Below are 14,426 nucleotides of genomic sequence, written 5' to 3' on the forward strand. Positions count from 1 at the left end.
AGAGGGATCTTAGAATTTGCTTTAGAATCATATACTTGAGACATTTAGATGTCCTTACTGCCCTTTCTTCCTAATTATACAGCTAGCTCTTCTTTTCTAAATAAGCAGCTTCAACTTAACACAACGATTATCTTCTACTTTTCTGGTTTGGCTTACTTCCCTCAAACTGATCGTCTTTTCTGTTAGTTAGCTTTTGCTATGTAGTAAACCACCCCCAAGAATTTGTGGCTTGAAACAATAGCTATTTATTAGATTTATGACTCTGCATGTCCGCAGTCAGGGCTAAGCTCCACTAACAGTTCTCTGGTTTCATGTGAACTCACTATGCATCTGACTGAGCCACTCTGGCTTAGCTGGGGGCCAGCCACTGGAGTGTGGTTTCAGCTGGGACAGCTTCTGTGTGTTTCATGTGGTCTGCCACTTTCCTGCAAGCTACCTTGGCTTGTTCATAGGGCAACTGGGAAGGCTTAACAGTGAAAGGGTGTAGAAGGATGAGACTGGACCACTGTCACTTCTGCCACATTCTTTTGGTGAAAGCAAGTCAACTCAGCCCAGAATCAAAGGCTGAAGCAATAACCTCATTGCTTGATGGGAGTACTTGCAAATACCATAGGTACAGAGACTGGTGGAGGAATTGTACCTAGAGTTTTAATCAGCCTCATTTCATAGTGACCCTTAATTGTTCTAAGATCATCAAATTTACACATGTGCTGTCCTTAGGAATTTTTTAACCTTGAGGCAACACATAGCACCAGACAATGTAGGTTCATTGCTAGATTGTAGAGCAGCTTGGGACCAACGTATTAGCACTTTATAGACATCAAAAAGATTCAAGATGGGAAATAGCACAATGCTAAAATTTTAGAAAGAATTTAGTTGTGGGTCTGTGCAGAAAGAAGGTTTAGATCCACATATTCAATTGCTACAGGTAACTGCTGTTTGGATGTTACTTCAACTTCCATATTCCTAAAACTGAACTCTATTCATTCTACAACCAATTTTTTTTCTTCTTGTGTGTCTCTCCTCTAAGTGATTCTATCATTTGCTCTGTAGTCCAAGACAGATATTTGGTCATTCTTAACTTGCACCCCCTCACCATCTTCATTCATTGTGACTAACAACAAATATACAGAATGCCTGTGGTGCATCACATACTGTAGTTTTCTCTGTTCCCACTAGACCATTGTCATCTCTTCACACTAGACCCATCTCCCAATGAACCAGTCTCTAAGCTTTTCTTCACGTTCTGCAGGACCCAGCATGACTTTGTAACTCTGTTTATTCAGCCGGCATATCATTATTGCACTTCTACTATGTTAGACACTATGGATACAGAAACGAAGCCAAGTGACTGCCTTCATAGAGTTTACTATCCAGTGTGAGAGACATATAATGAAGAATAGAGTGTGACCCAGAATGCTATTTCAAATAAATTGACTAGGAAAAGCCTCCTTTGGGAGATGAAATTTATACATAAGAGAAAGAGCCACGTGAATATCTGAGGGAGAACATTCTAGGGTGAGAGAATAGCAAACATCAAGGCCTTGAGATAGGAGTGGCATTGGAGGGAAAAGGAATTGAATACATGAGGGACAGAGAAAGTGGGTCAAGAGGTCAGGCAGACAGTTTCCCATTCAGATCATGAAGCTCTCCATACGCCATTGAACAGACGGGATATCATTGAAAGTGTGAGGGAATGCCAATGGAGCTTGGGACTTACTGGGAATATTTATCGAGAATAAACCTGGCATAGTTTACAATGATCACTTTGCTGGAGTATGGAGAAGAGACAACAGAGAAACAAGAGACAATAGTGGCTTGAATCAGCGTGTAGCCAGCCATGTAGAACATGTGAAGAGGTGAGAGGTTCCAGAGCTAATTTTGAAGGGTTTCCTGGTAGGTGTTTAGAGAGAAGGAAGGGAGCCATAGATGCCGTGTAGTGCTGTGGGCACAACAGAAATCCCTGGAGTTGTGCAACTTTGTGTAGGAATCAGAGAGGCAGAGGTCAGGATGTTTTTCTTCTTTTTTTAAATAGATTTTATTGATTATGCTATTACAGTTGTCCTATTTTCCCCCCTTCACTCTGCATACCCCCTCCCACCCACATTCCACCGCTTTAGTTCATGTCCATGTGTCATAAGTTCTTTGGCTTCTATATTTCCTATACTATTCTTTCCCTCCCCCTGTTTAATTTCTATCTACCATCTATGCTACTTATTGTCTGTACCTTTTCTCCCTCTCTCCCCCTCCCACTCCCCTGTTGGTAACCCTCCACATGATCTCCATTTCTGTGGTTCTGTTCCTGTTCTAGTTGTTGCACTTAGTTTTTGTTTTTGTTTTAGGTGTGGTTGTTAATAACTGTGAGTTTGCTGTCATTTTACTGTTCATATTTTTTATCTTCTTTTTCTTAGATAAATCTCTTTAACATTTCATATAATAAGGGCTTGGTGATGATGAACTCCTTGAACTTGACCTTATCTGAGAAGCACTTTATCTGCCCTTCCATTCTAAAGGAAAGCTTTGCTGGGTAGAGCAATCTTGGATATAGGTCCTTGTCTTTCATGACTTGGAATACTTCTTTCCAGCCCCTTCTTGCCTATAAGGTCTCTTTTGAGAAATCAGCTGACAGTCTTATGGGAACTCCTTTGTAGGTTACTGTCTCCTTATCTCTTGCTGCTCCTAGGATTCTCTTCATTTTTATCTTGGCTAATGTAATTATGATGTGCCTTGGTGTGTTCCTCCTTGGGTTCAACTTCTTTGGGACTCTTTGAGCTTCCTGGACTTCCTGGAAGTCTATTTCCTTTGCTAGCTTGGAGAAGTTCCCCTTTATTATTTGTTCAGATAGCTTTTCCACTTGTTTCTGTTCCTCTTCTCCTGCTGGTACCCCTATAATTCGGATGTTGGAACGTTTAAAGATGTCCTGGAGGTTCCTAAGCCTCTCCTCATTTTTTTGAATTTTGTTTCTTCATTCTTTTCTGGTTGGATGTTTCTTTCTTCCTTCTGGCCCACACCTTTGATCTGAGTCCCATTTTCCTCCCCATCACTATTGGTTCTCTATGCATTTTCCTTTATTTCACTTAGCATAGCCTTCATTTTTTCATCTAATTTGTGACCAAATTCAACCAGTTCTGTGAGCATCCTGATTACCAGTGTTTTGAACTGTGTATCTGATAGGTTGGCTACCTCTTCATTGCTTAGTTGTATTTTCTCTGGAGCTTTCATCTGTTCTTCCATTTGGGCCAACTTTTTTTTGTCTTGATGTGCCTGTTACATAGTGAGGGGCAGAGCCTTAGGTGTTCATCAGGGCAGGACAACTGAGTCACTGGGTTGTGACCTGTCTGTGGGGGTGGGGTCTGAGAGGGAACAATGGTACTTGCTCTGTTCTCTGTCAGATTTCAGTCACTTCCCCTGCTTCCCCCAAGCAAATTGGGCTCTTCTGGTGCTGATTCCAGTGTGGGTGGGTTTGCGTACATTCTAGGACTCTGTTGGTCTCTCCAATGAACTCTCCTGTGAGGCTGGGAATCTCTCCCAGCACCTCAACCCCCACAGGTGTTTTTTTTAATCGGTGTTTTGAGGCTTTATCTCCCTGAGCTGGGACCCTGGGTTGTGCGGCCTGTCTCACTCCCCAGTTTTGCCTGGTTTATCTGCATGTGAATGTGGGACCACCCGGTCAGCCAGCCACCTTGCCTGCCGTGCTGTCCACAATCTGCCGCCTCACTGGGTCTGCCAGCCACTGCCTTGTGAAGAGCCCCCTCTCTCCCGGCTGTCCGACTCTGCCCCTCCTACCGGTCTGGATGAATGTTTCTTCTTTAACCCCTTGGTTGTCTGACTTCCATACAGTTTGATTTTCTGTTGGTACTGGTTGTTTTTTGCCTCTAAATTGTTGTTGTCCTTATTTTGGTTGTGTGAGGAGGCACAGTGTGTCTACCTACGTCTCCATCTTGGCTGAGCATGTTTTTCCTTTAGAATTAAAGTTGGAGGTGGACTTTAGACACCAAAACCATGTCAGTCACTATCTTAAAACCCTTGAACAGTTTTACATTGAATTATGATGAAGCTCAAACTTTAAAAAAAAAAAGAAGCTTGTAAGAACATTTATAGTCTTGCCCGTAGTTACATCTCTAATTTCATCTCCATTTTCCTCACCTCCCACCATCTCTCTCATGTTGTATCAAACAGCTACACTGAGTTTCTTTTGGTTCCTTTGATACTCCTGTCTCTCTTTAATTATTCCATATCCTTACCAAAATCAAACACATCCACTTTATCCCCTGTTTGCCTTTTGTCTAGTCAGTTCGTATTTGGGGGCTAAGTTTGAATGTCGTTTTCTCTAGAAGTGCCGCCAGCCTTCCCGTGTATTCCCCTGACAAGCTTCCATGTTCCCACAGGACCCTGAGAACTCCTGTTCTAATACTTACCATGTGTTTTTGTAAAATCCTTGCTTGTCACACAGGCTAGACTTTAAGGGCTTGAGCATAGAGGGAATGTCACAGCCAGGGTAGTGACCAGAATGTAGTAACTACTTGATAAAAATATTTTTTTGAATGAGAGGGACAGATTGGAAGCATATGTTGGGTTAGAAAGGTTAAATGTAGGGGATCAAAGTCAGCAGCTTGAACCTCAGGATGCTGTCAAAATTGAAGGAACATGGTGGTTTCAGACCTGGATTTCAAAAACCCGACTCAGTGTTTGGACCTGGGGTATTTGAGGACGGTGCAAGCCCTGGAAGGCACAGTGGCTGCACAGGCAAAGCTTGGTCACAGTGTCCCAAGCTGCGAATGTCCCATAAGTTTCAGAGACCCTGGTTAACCTTTAGCAGCAAAGGCAGGTAAGGCAGTTGAAACCAGCTCTCTAAACACTAAGGTGAGACATGTAGAAATTCTTTAAAGGAGACAAGATTTTTTTTTTGGCTTATTGATTTTTACTTTACTAAGTATTTTTAGGACTGAAAGTCTCTAGTTCAAAGTGTGGCTGTTTGGAAAGATTCAAAGAGGGTCACACAATTTACAAATAAGAGGAATGTTGTTTACTTAACTAAATCCATAGAGCATCTAGTTTTTGGCTGCTTTGCCTCAGTTTTTTTTTTAACTTATTTTTAGAGCAATTTTATCTCCACAGCAAAATTGAGAGGAAGGTATAGAGATTCCTCATCTACCTTCAGCCCTCATCCATGCATGGACACCCCATTATTAGCTCTCTCACCAGAGTGGTGTGATTATTACAGGTGATAAACCTATATTGACATTCATACACCCAAAGTCCATAGCATACCTTTTGGTTCATTCTTGGTGTTGTACATTTATACGGATTTAGACAAGTGTATAATTACATGTATCTATCATTATAGTATTATACAGAATGTTTTCTCTGCCCTAAAATCATCTGTGCTCAGCCTATCCATGCCCCCTCACCCATCCCCAGTCCCTAGGAACCACTGAACTTCTTACTGTCTTCATAGTTTTGACTTTTCCAGAACGTCATGTAGTTTGAATCATACCGTATTTAGCCTTTTGAGATTGGCTTCTTTCACTTAGTCATATGCATTTAAGTTTCTTTTATGTCTTTTCATGGCTTGATAGCTCATTTCTTTTTAGTGCTGAACGATACTCCATTGTCTGAATGCACCACCACTGATGCAATCACCTACTGAAAGACATCTTGATTGCTTCCAACTTTGGGCAATTATGAATAAAGCAGCTATAAATATCCATGTGCTGGTTTTTGTGTGGGCATAAGTTTTCAACTCATTTGGTTGAATGTTAGGGAGTGCTGTTGCTGGATTGTGTGATAAGAGTATGTTTAGTTTTGTAAGAAATGACCAAACTGTCTTTCAAAGTGCCCACACCATTCTGCATTCCCAGCAGCAATGAGTGAGGGTCCCTGTTGCTCTGATCCTTGTCAACATTTGCTGCTGTCCTGTTCTGGATTTTGGCCATTCTCATGGGTGTGTAGTTGTATCTCTTTGTTGTTTGAATTTGCATTTTCCTGATGAGGTGTGATGTGGAGCATCTTTTCTTATGCTTGTTTACTCTCTGTATATCTTCTTTGGTAAGTAATCTGTTGAGGCCTTTGACCAGTTTTTTAAATCAGGTTGTTTATTTTCTTAGTGAGTTTATTAAGAGTTCTTTGTATATTTTGGATAATGGTCCTTTATCAGATGTATCTTTTGCAAATATTTTTCTCCCAGTTCGTGTCTTGTTTTCTTATTCTCTTGACACTATCTTTCATGGAGCACAGGTTTTTAATTTTAATGGAGTCCGGCTTTTCAGTTATTTCTTTCATCAAGTATGTGTTCGGTGTTGTATCTAAAAAGTCATCACCATATCCAGGGTCATCTAGGTTTTATCCTATGTTATCTTTCAAGAGTTTTAGTTTTGCAATTACATTTGGGTCTATAATCCATTTTTGAATTAAATTTTGTGAAGAGAGTGAGGTCTGTGTCTTGATTCCTTTCTTCCTTTTTTCTTTTCTTTCCTTTCCCTCCCTCTGTCCTTTCTTTCTTCTCCCCTTCTCCCCTCTCCTCCTCTCCCTGTCTCCCCTGTCTGTCTTTCTCTCACATGTGGACATTCTGTTTGTTACAACACCACTTATTGAAAAGGCTACCTTTGGTTCTTTGATTGCCTTTGACTATACTGCCTCAATTTCTTGACCCTCAGTTTTCAGTAGAATATTAGGAAGTGGATTTAGTCCTACTTTATTCTATATAGGCATATTTTGTATACCACAGCCCGTCATTTCCTGACATCTGCTATTTTCTGATGTTTCTTTGGTATTACCTGGGACATCCTTAAACATTTGTAACTGAGAAATTGTCCTCTGTCAAAATTATCGTAGATGTGAACCATGGTTCTAGCAGAGTCAGAACGCTAGGTGTAAATGTGTGGAGTAAAGCACGATGATTTATAGGATGCCATTTAACCAATGTACCAGAAAATAGTTGGATACTATTCCCTCCTCCCACAGCCCAGCCCCAACCCCAGCCCCAGCCCCAGATATAAAACATTCATGTCATCTCAGCTACTTTTACAAACGATCAATTGCCCCTTCACATTTGCCAGACAATATAGAAAGGTGAGTAGTAATCATCTCACCTTTTTTTTTTTTTTACACCAGGCTCATCTTCTATAAACTATTAGGGACATATGCCACCATGAATGTACTGTCATCGACAACAATATGACCATAATAACAACAGTCATTTCTTATATACTTTACCTTCTTTAATCTTTATGGCAAGTTTCTGCATTCAAACTATACAGATCAGGCTTTAAGAATTTAGGTAATTTGATGAAGTCATACAGCTGGAAAGTAGCCGAGGTGGGATTTAAACATCTCTCTGCCCAGCTCTCCTAGCTGGTGTACTTTGCTGCTAGTGCTGATAATTTGGTGTTCTTGAAACATACTGGACTATCTTGTAATTTCTAGAAAACCCACAAATTGAATAATATCCTTGAGTAATTGGACATTGGGTCTATTTTGGCCATGGGTGTCTTAGTTTTTGCATGCGTGATGATAACAAAGGGTAAGAAGTCCATCAAATTGTCCCATAAATATAATAGTGAATGTCTTAGAACTTCCCTACCTTAATTGGATTTTCAAAAATCCATGAAACCATCTTTAGTTTTAGAGTCACAGAATCTACTTTTGCATTCCATGGAGTGCCCTGCAGCTTATGGTCCCACAAAAGCTCTAAGTCCAATTTCTTTAGGCCCTTAGAAAAGTTAAAGAGAGATCTCCAAATAAAAGCAAGAGGAAGTAAAACTATTGTCTGAAATTGTGAAGGGGAGAACTAAGCCCAGATACTTCCCAGAAGTTCCCAAATACTGAGGAGCAGATGTCAGACCCATTGGAAGGAATGACTTCATCAGAAATGGAGCAAGACTAACAATGGAGTGAGCTGTTCCCCATGGTATGCTGGATCTGCCTTCTAACAGCTCATGAAAGCTTATTGTTACACAGTCAAGAATTTTGTGAGCGTGGTTGTTTAAAATTGGCCATGATGTGAGTATTTACACCATGAAAATGAGCAAACACTATAAATAAGGGACTTTTTCTTTCTTTGAAGAACTAGTTTACCAACACATCGTTGGCTCTTTAGTAAAGATGTGAATGCCCTGGCACTGAAACTATTCACATAGAAATTTGGTGATTTTCTAAAAGTTGAGTTGCAATAAATGGAATGAGGAAAAATTAGGTCTCCAAAACCTCATCCAAGAGTATTTCACTTGGTCACCTAGATGCACAAGCCACAGACGTGTCTGGTCGAGTTTTTTTTACTGACACTGTATTGTCCAATGTCTGCTCCTTATCTACTCCTCATTTGAATTTGTGTGTGTTTTGCCCTCCTGTAAGCCTTTTCTGCTTCAACTTTTTACAGATGAGTTTTTGTAGCTCTGGGGTCTGGTGTTCAATTGTTGACCAGCTGTTTGAATTCTGAAAGTTTCCCTAGGCTGATTAAGTCTTATCTTTTTAAAAACATTTTTAAATATATTTTATTGATTATGCTATTACTGTTGTCCCATTCCCCCCCCCCTCTTTATTCCCTGCTGCCCTGCAAACCCCCTCCCACCCATATTAGTCAGGGCACCATTGATTAACAACATTATGTAACTGTCAGGTACACAACCTTATAATAGACATTTGTATACTCTGTCCTGTGTCCACCACCTGTAGAAAGCACCAAATGAACAAACAAAACCACCAAAAGAAAAAACAAACTTATTTTCTTTATCTCTTAAAAGGAGATAAAAAAAAGATGGCAAAAGTACCTCTGTAAATAGTTGTTCTGAGTCTTAAATAAAGCTCGTCCACATGAAGCAACTAGTACAGTGCTTGGTCATGGGAAGGATCTAGTAGATGTCAATTATATTTTCACTTAAGGGAATATCAGTTTTATTTTTTGTAATTTCTTAGAACTCTTGGACTCCAAATTTTATAAAGAATTTCAAGCATTTATACACTCTACTAAGTTGGCTGGCTTGTTTCTGAATCTGTCTATAAAACAGATTCTTTATGTATTTAATTCTGCTTTCTTATGAACATTATATAGTCAGTGATGCAGGCTTATAAGCCACTGTATGAATAACAATGAACAACAGATGTTTTCAGTGTACAGGCAGGCTATTGGCAGTATATAAATTGTTCAGAACTTGGAGAAGTTTAAAAAGAATGACATTGAAGCTGCCCCCTCCAGGGTGGAAGAAAATGACAGTGAAAATATAACGAAGGTGTTTATTTGGGGTATAAACTGTCCTTTCATTGAGGAAACATTGTGATATGTTGTTGATGGAGATGCAAGAGAGGCAGACACACCCAGAGTGGTTTATAAGCAGAGTAACTCAACCCTGGTTTGGAAAAGGCCCTTTCTAGAACTCACAGAACAGTTTCTCTAAAACTTCATTCCTAAAAAGAATACAGGCTTTTATGGTCGAGGACGTGGGAGATCTAAGTGGGATCCATTCTTTCTGCAGACATTTTCCATTTCGTGTTGCTTCTCAGTAGTCATCTGTGCACATACCATCATTGAGACACAGTACATTATTTACCTTGCATATGCTGTGTGCATATGTATTTTTCATCAGCTTCAACGATGCTGCACATTTCTGACTAGCCCCACACCAGTCTATGGACTATGTACGTGGTAACACAATTCTGGAAACTGGTCTCTAGCCCCAGCTGTGGTGGAGACCTTCTCAACAATGTTGACTGTGTTTGTGTTTCTTTTGCCTCTGGGTGATGCTATTATATAGATTCTTGTCAAGTGAATATAGCCCAGTTTAAAGATTGTTTCAGTCAGACAGTCGAGGAAATGATTATTTCATTCCTCTCTTTGGTTTGTGTTGACTGACATCAATATTTTGCATAGTCTTTCCTCTTTAAATACTTGGGCATATGAAACAACTATATTAAAAACAAATTAGGAAGCCCAGACCACTTGAAATATGTATAAAATCTACGGCTCATATTCAGGACTTAGGGTTCTGATTTGAGGGTCCTCTGACCTTATTAATCTTTCACAAGAAACACCTCAGGCTCTGAGTAGTTTTTTCTTCTTTGACCTCTGGGCTACTCACCGTAATTGATTATCCATGTGAAAGTATCGACTGGATATCTCCCCTCCTTCCCCTTCTACCAATACCATGTTGGTGGATGAAAAGGAGGAAAAAAAGGATAGGACATAAATATTTAATGGTAAAGTCAGATTCACCAGAAGCAGACTTGGAAGAAAGAAACCTAATTGCTCCACTTTTAACACATGTGTTTTCCATAGACGGCTGGTTTTCTTCAGTTTTCATAATTACAATTTCAGGCAGCACCCCTTCACTCCAGGACGGTTGTCCCATTTGTGGGCTACCCATTTCCTGTGCATTTCCTTCCTCTGGCCCACCTCTTGAGGCCACATTAACATTACTGCACATCAGAAACGATACCACAGGTGGCCAGAGCAGGTTTGGAAAAAGAAAATAATGAAATGGGAACCCGTCAAGATTGCTTTGTGTTAAAAGCATTTGGTGAGGAGAGGCCCAAATTCTATCTCAGCTAGAGTGAGACTTCCGAAAGACACAGGCATTTTGGAAATGTATGCTATTTCTTTCATGATCGTCTCTGTTAACCCAGTGTTAGCTGGCTAGCAATCTCTGATGAGGTCAGAGGACCAAGCGCAGTGACAGTTGTGAATTTGGAAATAAAGTTGGGGATATGCCCACATTTCCAGCATGCCAATATTTACTGAAATCCTAGTTACACTTGGTTTAATGCATAGTCTTCTGAGGGCTTACAATCAAGACAATTCACACACAGGAAGTTCAGTAGACTCCAGTGAGTAGGAGTTGTATATGTAGAACAGAGGGCGAATGTATGTGTGTCTGCCCCTAGGTTCAGGAATGGGATGAAACATGAACAGGCTGAAGAACATGAGGCAGCTTTATGGGACGGGGTAGGTTCTGAGCTACCCAAACCTGGGAATGATGGGAAGAGTGGAATTTGGGTCAGTGCAGTAATAGTGTGTGTGTGTGTGTGTGTGTGTGTGTGTGTGTCTGCAGGACCTCAAGTGTCAGACAGAAGTCAAGGAGGTGAGAGAAAGATGCAAATACTCACCAAATTTATAATCCCCTATTTTCTAGATATTATCTGTGGTGAAAAATGGGTTCACATTTTGTTAGAATGAATCCTAATCAAGTGTGTTTATAATATTCAACAAAAGGCAGTCTCATTTGGAGAACACACTAATAAATTTTTGCTGAGGAGGGTTAGAGGTATCTGTTGCTAGTTAGCATTTGATTTTGAGTGATGAAGTTTGGAAAGAGATGAGCTTCCATTTAGGTTGTACTGCAGATGAAAGCCAAGTCATGGCTACAAAGCCCTGGATGGTTGAATTTCACTTTGTGTTCTGATTTGCTACCTTGCATGTCATTCTCTCCCTCATTCACTAAGTTTCAGCAATACCCCACCTTTCTGTTTCTTCAGTGTGCCAAGTTGTTTCCTACCTTTTGGCCATTGCATTTGTTATGTCCTCTACCAAGGCATTGGTCTCTAGGCCCCTGGGCAGACTGGCTCTTTCCCATCAGTCATGTCTCAGCTTACATTCCACTTTTTTAGAGACTGGAGTCATTTTCTGATAATCCCACCTAAGGTGGCCTAGTCAGACCCCTCAGCATTCACCATTCTGTTACCTTGCTTAATTCCTTTAAGGCACGAGGAGTGCTCTGAATGGTCTTGTTTGTTTATTATCTCTGTCACCCTTTTAGAGGTATCTTTAGGACGGGGACCTCGTCTGCCTTGTTCCCTACCAGTGCCAGCATGTAGTAGGTGCTCAATAAAGTGTGTGTTGGATGAATCATTGTCAGTCAGGTCTCCATTATGCTTAGCACATACAAAGCTTGTGTCCTGATGTACTGAGCTGTCACAGAGCAGGAAGAGAATAGTGAATGGTGAAAGACCTGGGGTGGCTCATGTCGCTATGGCATTATGCTGCAGTACATCTTTCCCTTTGTTTCTCTACTGAGTCTTAAGCTGAAAATCAACACTGCTCAGAGGAGTATTTCGAAGGGATGGACTTAGAAGTAATAACTGTGTGGGTTGATGAATGCTAGCAAATTACCTCCGGAATTGCTGCTGATCAATTCATTTCTTGATATTGCAGAATGCAGTTACAACACATGATGAGCTAAGGTTCGATGTTTCTACAACCCGCCCCTCCCCCTCACATGTTTTCCTGTGTGTGTCACCATTCCAAACTACGTACTACTCTTCTCTCCCTTCTCAAAATAGTGCTGAATGAATATCTTCCTACTACAAACTCTGATATGATAGCCACTGTTAATTTATTGACAGAAGATTGAAAAAATCTTTTTGTTGTTGTTCGTGGGTTTCTCTCAGCAGCACATCTCTGGCTGACACTGTGCAAACGCTGCCTGAGTTGGTCCTCGTTTGTAGCTGGGTAGGCTTGTAAGTGGCTGGAATGATAAAGTGTATGTACTTCAGTGACCTCGTGTGGATTTCTAAATGAAAAGCTATGACGACTTTTTGTGTGCCATTAATACCTGCTAACAATAAAATGTGCATCCATTATTCTACTGTCAAAATGTACTTTATTTTATTATGTTTTTCCAAAGGATCAATGGTATTAGAACAAGGCAGAGATGACAGAAGAGATTTCTTTTGCTTTTCCCACATCTATCCTTCTTGCCTTCCCCTGTTACTGTGCTACAGACCCTTGCTTCTACTCTAACAGGCAGTACACCAAATTGCTATTAGTTTTTAATGCATTATTTTAAAAAGTAGGTAATTCTCCCTCCTCCTTACTATTTAGTAATCTGCAATGACCAATGTCCCCTCTTCCCCCTTCAGCACTGCAGTGACAACACGCATCCCTGCCAGTCAGACATGAACATTGAAGGAGCCTGGAAGCGAGGCTACACAGGGAAGAACATCGTGGTCACCATCCTGGACGATGGCATTGAGAGAACCCATCCGGATCTGATGCAAAACTACGTGAGTGTTTGCTGTTGTCAGAAAGCCTTGCCTCCTTGGAAGCAAGTGAACTCATGGTAGAATTATCAGAAAGGGGGAAAACTACTGACAAATGCAGCAAACAGATCCAGTAGTCTCTGTGTGTTGCTCCAGTCCTGTAAGAGATGCACTTAGAATCCAGGAAGCATGAGATAAATACTTTCAGCTTCAGAGTGCCTTTAGTGTTCTGACAACAGACAGCAGGTGATAAGGAAGCAAAAACCCCAGCACCCACACCACCTGCTACCAGCACCAACCGCTCTTCTCACCAGCTCATCCACATAGCTGGGCAGTGCTGTTTCTTTTAGGGAGAAAAGTGTACTTGGAACTTTTTTTGTTATTATCTGTGTTGGTCTCTCTCCTTTTTCAAAGGATAGTAATGAGCCTTAGGAATCTGTGAATTCTTTTTCTTAAGAAGGCATTACAATTCCAGGACTCAGAGAGAACATAAGATGAACCCAAGGTAGCAGAACAACCCAAAGTGCCGAAGCTCAGTACTTTCATTGAGAACTGTGGTCTTAATATCCAGTGGCCGTGTTGGGGGTGAGGGGATAACCTGTTCCCGAACACTGTGATCCTTTGCTCCAGGGGCCTCTGGGTCCCCTCTACCACAGTGCCACTGGGAACTGTTTGGGAATATGCCAGTAGCCCCTCCCCTGTCTTCTGCTCTCCAGAATGATCCCTCCCTCGGCTTCTCCTCCCTAAGTTGCATGAAAAGTGCTGTAATTATTTCCTAATGTGCCATTCTCTGCCTGCTCCAAATTCATGTTTTCTCACACCTTGGAGTTCTCCCTAAAGTATCTCTTTTGTTACTAATGAGCCTACAGTGACTCCCTGTTGTCTGCAAATAACAACTCTCTGATTCCTGTCAGGGCCTAACAGAAACTTCTGGTGGATCCCGCGCACACTCATGTCTCCTGCCCTCTCCTCTGTCTTTCCTGTTGCCCGTTGTTTCCACCCAGAAACACTAATGTCACTACAAACCCACCTTAACTTCAAGCACTTTCATGCTTCTTACAAAACCACTTGGGTAGAAATGGCTGTCTCTTTTCTCCAGTGTTTCTTACTTGTTCAGTCTCATTCAGCAACACCTCATTTCTCTTAAATTAATTTTCCTTTTGTCATTCAAACCTGAAAACACTCCATTTTATCTGTGCAAATACAGTGCTTCCCAATCACTTCTTGGCACATCAGAAACTGCCACTGTCTCCCAGTCACCCATGTTTCTGACCGTGAGGACCTTCCCTCACACAGCACACCCAGCATCACCCACTCTTCCTCATTGCCCTTTGTATTTCAGAACTTCAGCAAAAAAACTTTATAAGTTTTTTACGTGAGATGATTTCCCCCAAAATTCGATGGTTTTCCCTAAGGCTTAAAAAGAAGAGAGAGAGAAGGAACTGGAAGTTCATTTA

At 41.1% G+C, this 14,426-nt stretch overlaps 1 protein-coding gene across 1 annotated transcript in view; it reads left to right on the forward strand.

The window, feature by feature from the left end:
- Nucleotides 1-14,426, forward strand: part of PCSK5 (proprotein convertase subtilisin/kexin type 5) — a 420,656-nt gene that overhangs the window by 108,745 nt on the left and 297,485 nt on the right. The window contains 1 exon segment of the mRNA XM_036021750.1: nucleotides 12,850-12,993. Coding sequence (XP_035877643.1) covers nucleotides 12,850-12,993 — 144 coding nt within the window.

The sequence above is a fragment of the Phyllostomus discolor genome, chromosome 3 (genome assembly GCF_004126475.2).
Source record: "Phyllostomus discolor isolate MPI-MPIP mPhyDis1 chromosome 3, mPhyDis1.pri.v3, whole genome shotgun sequence".
NCBI lineage: Eukaryota > Metazoa > Chordata > Mammalia > Chiroptera > Phyllostomidae > Phyllostomus > Phyllostomus discolor.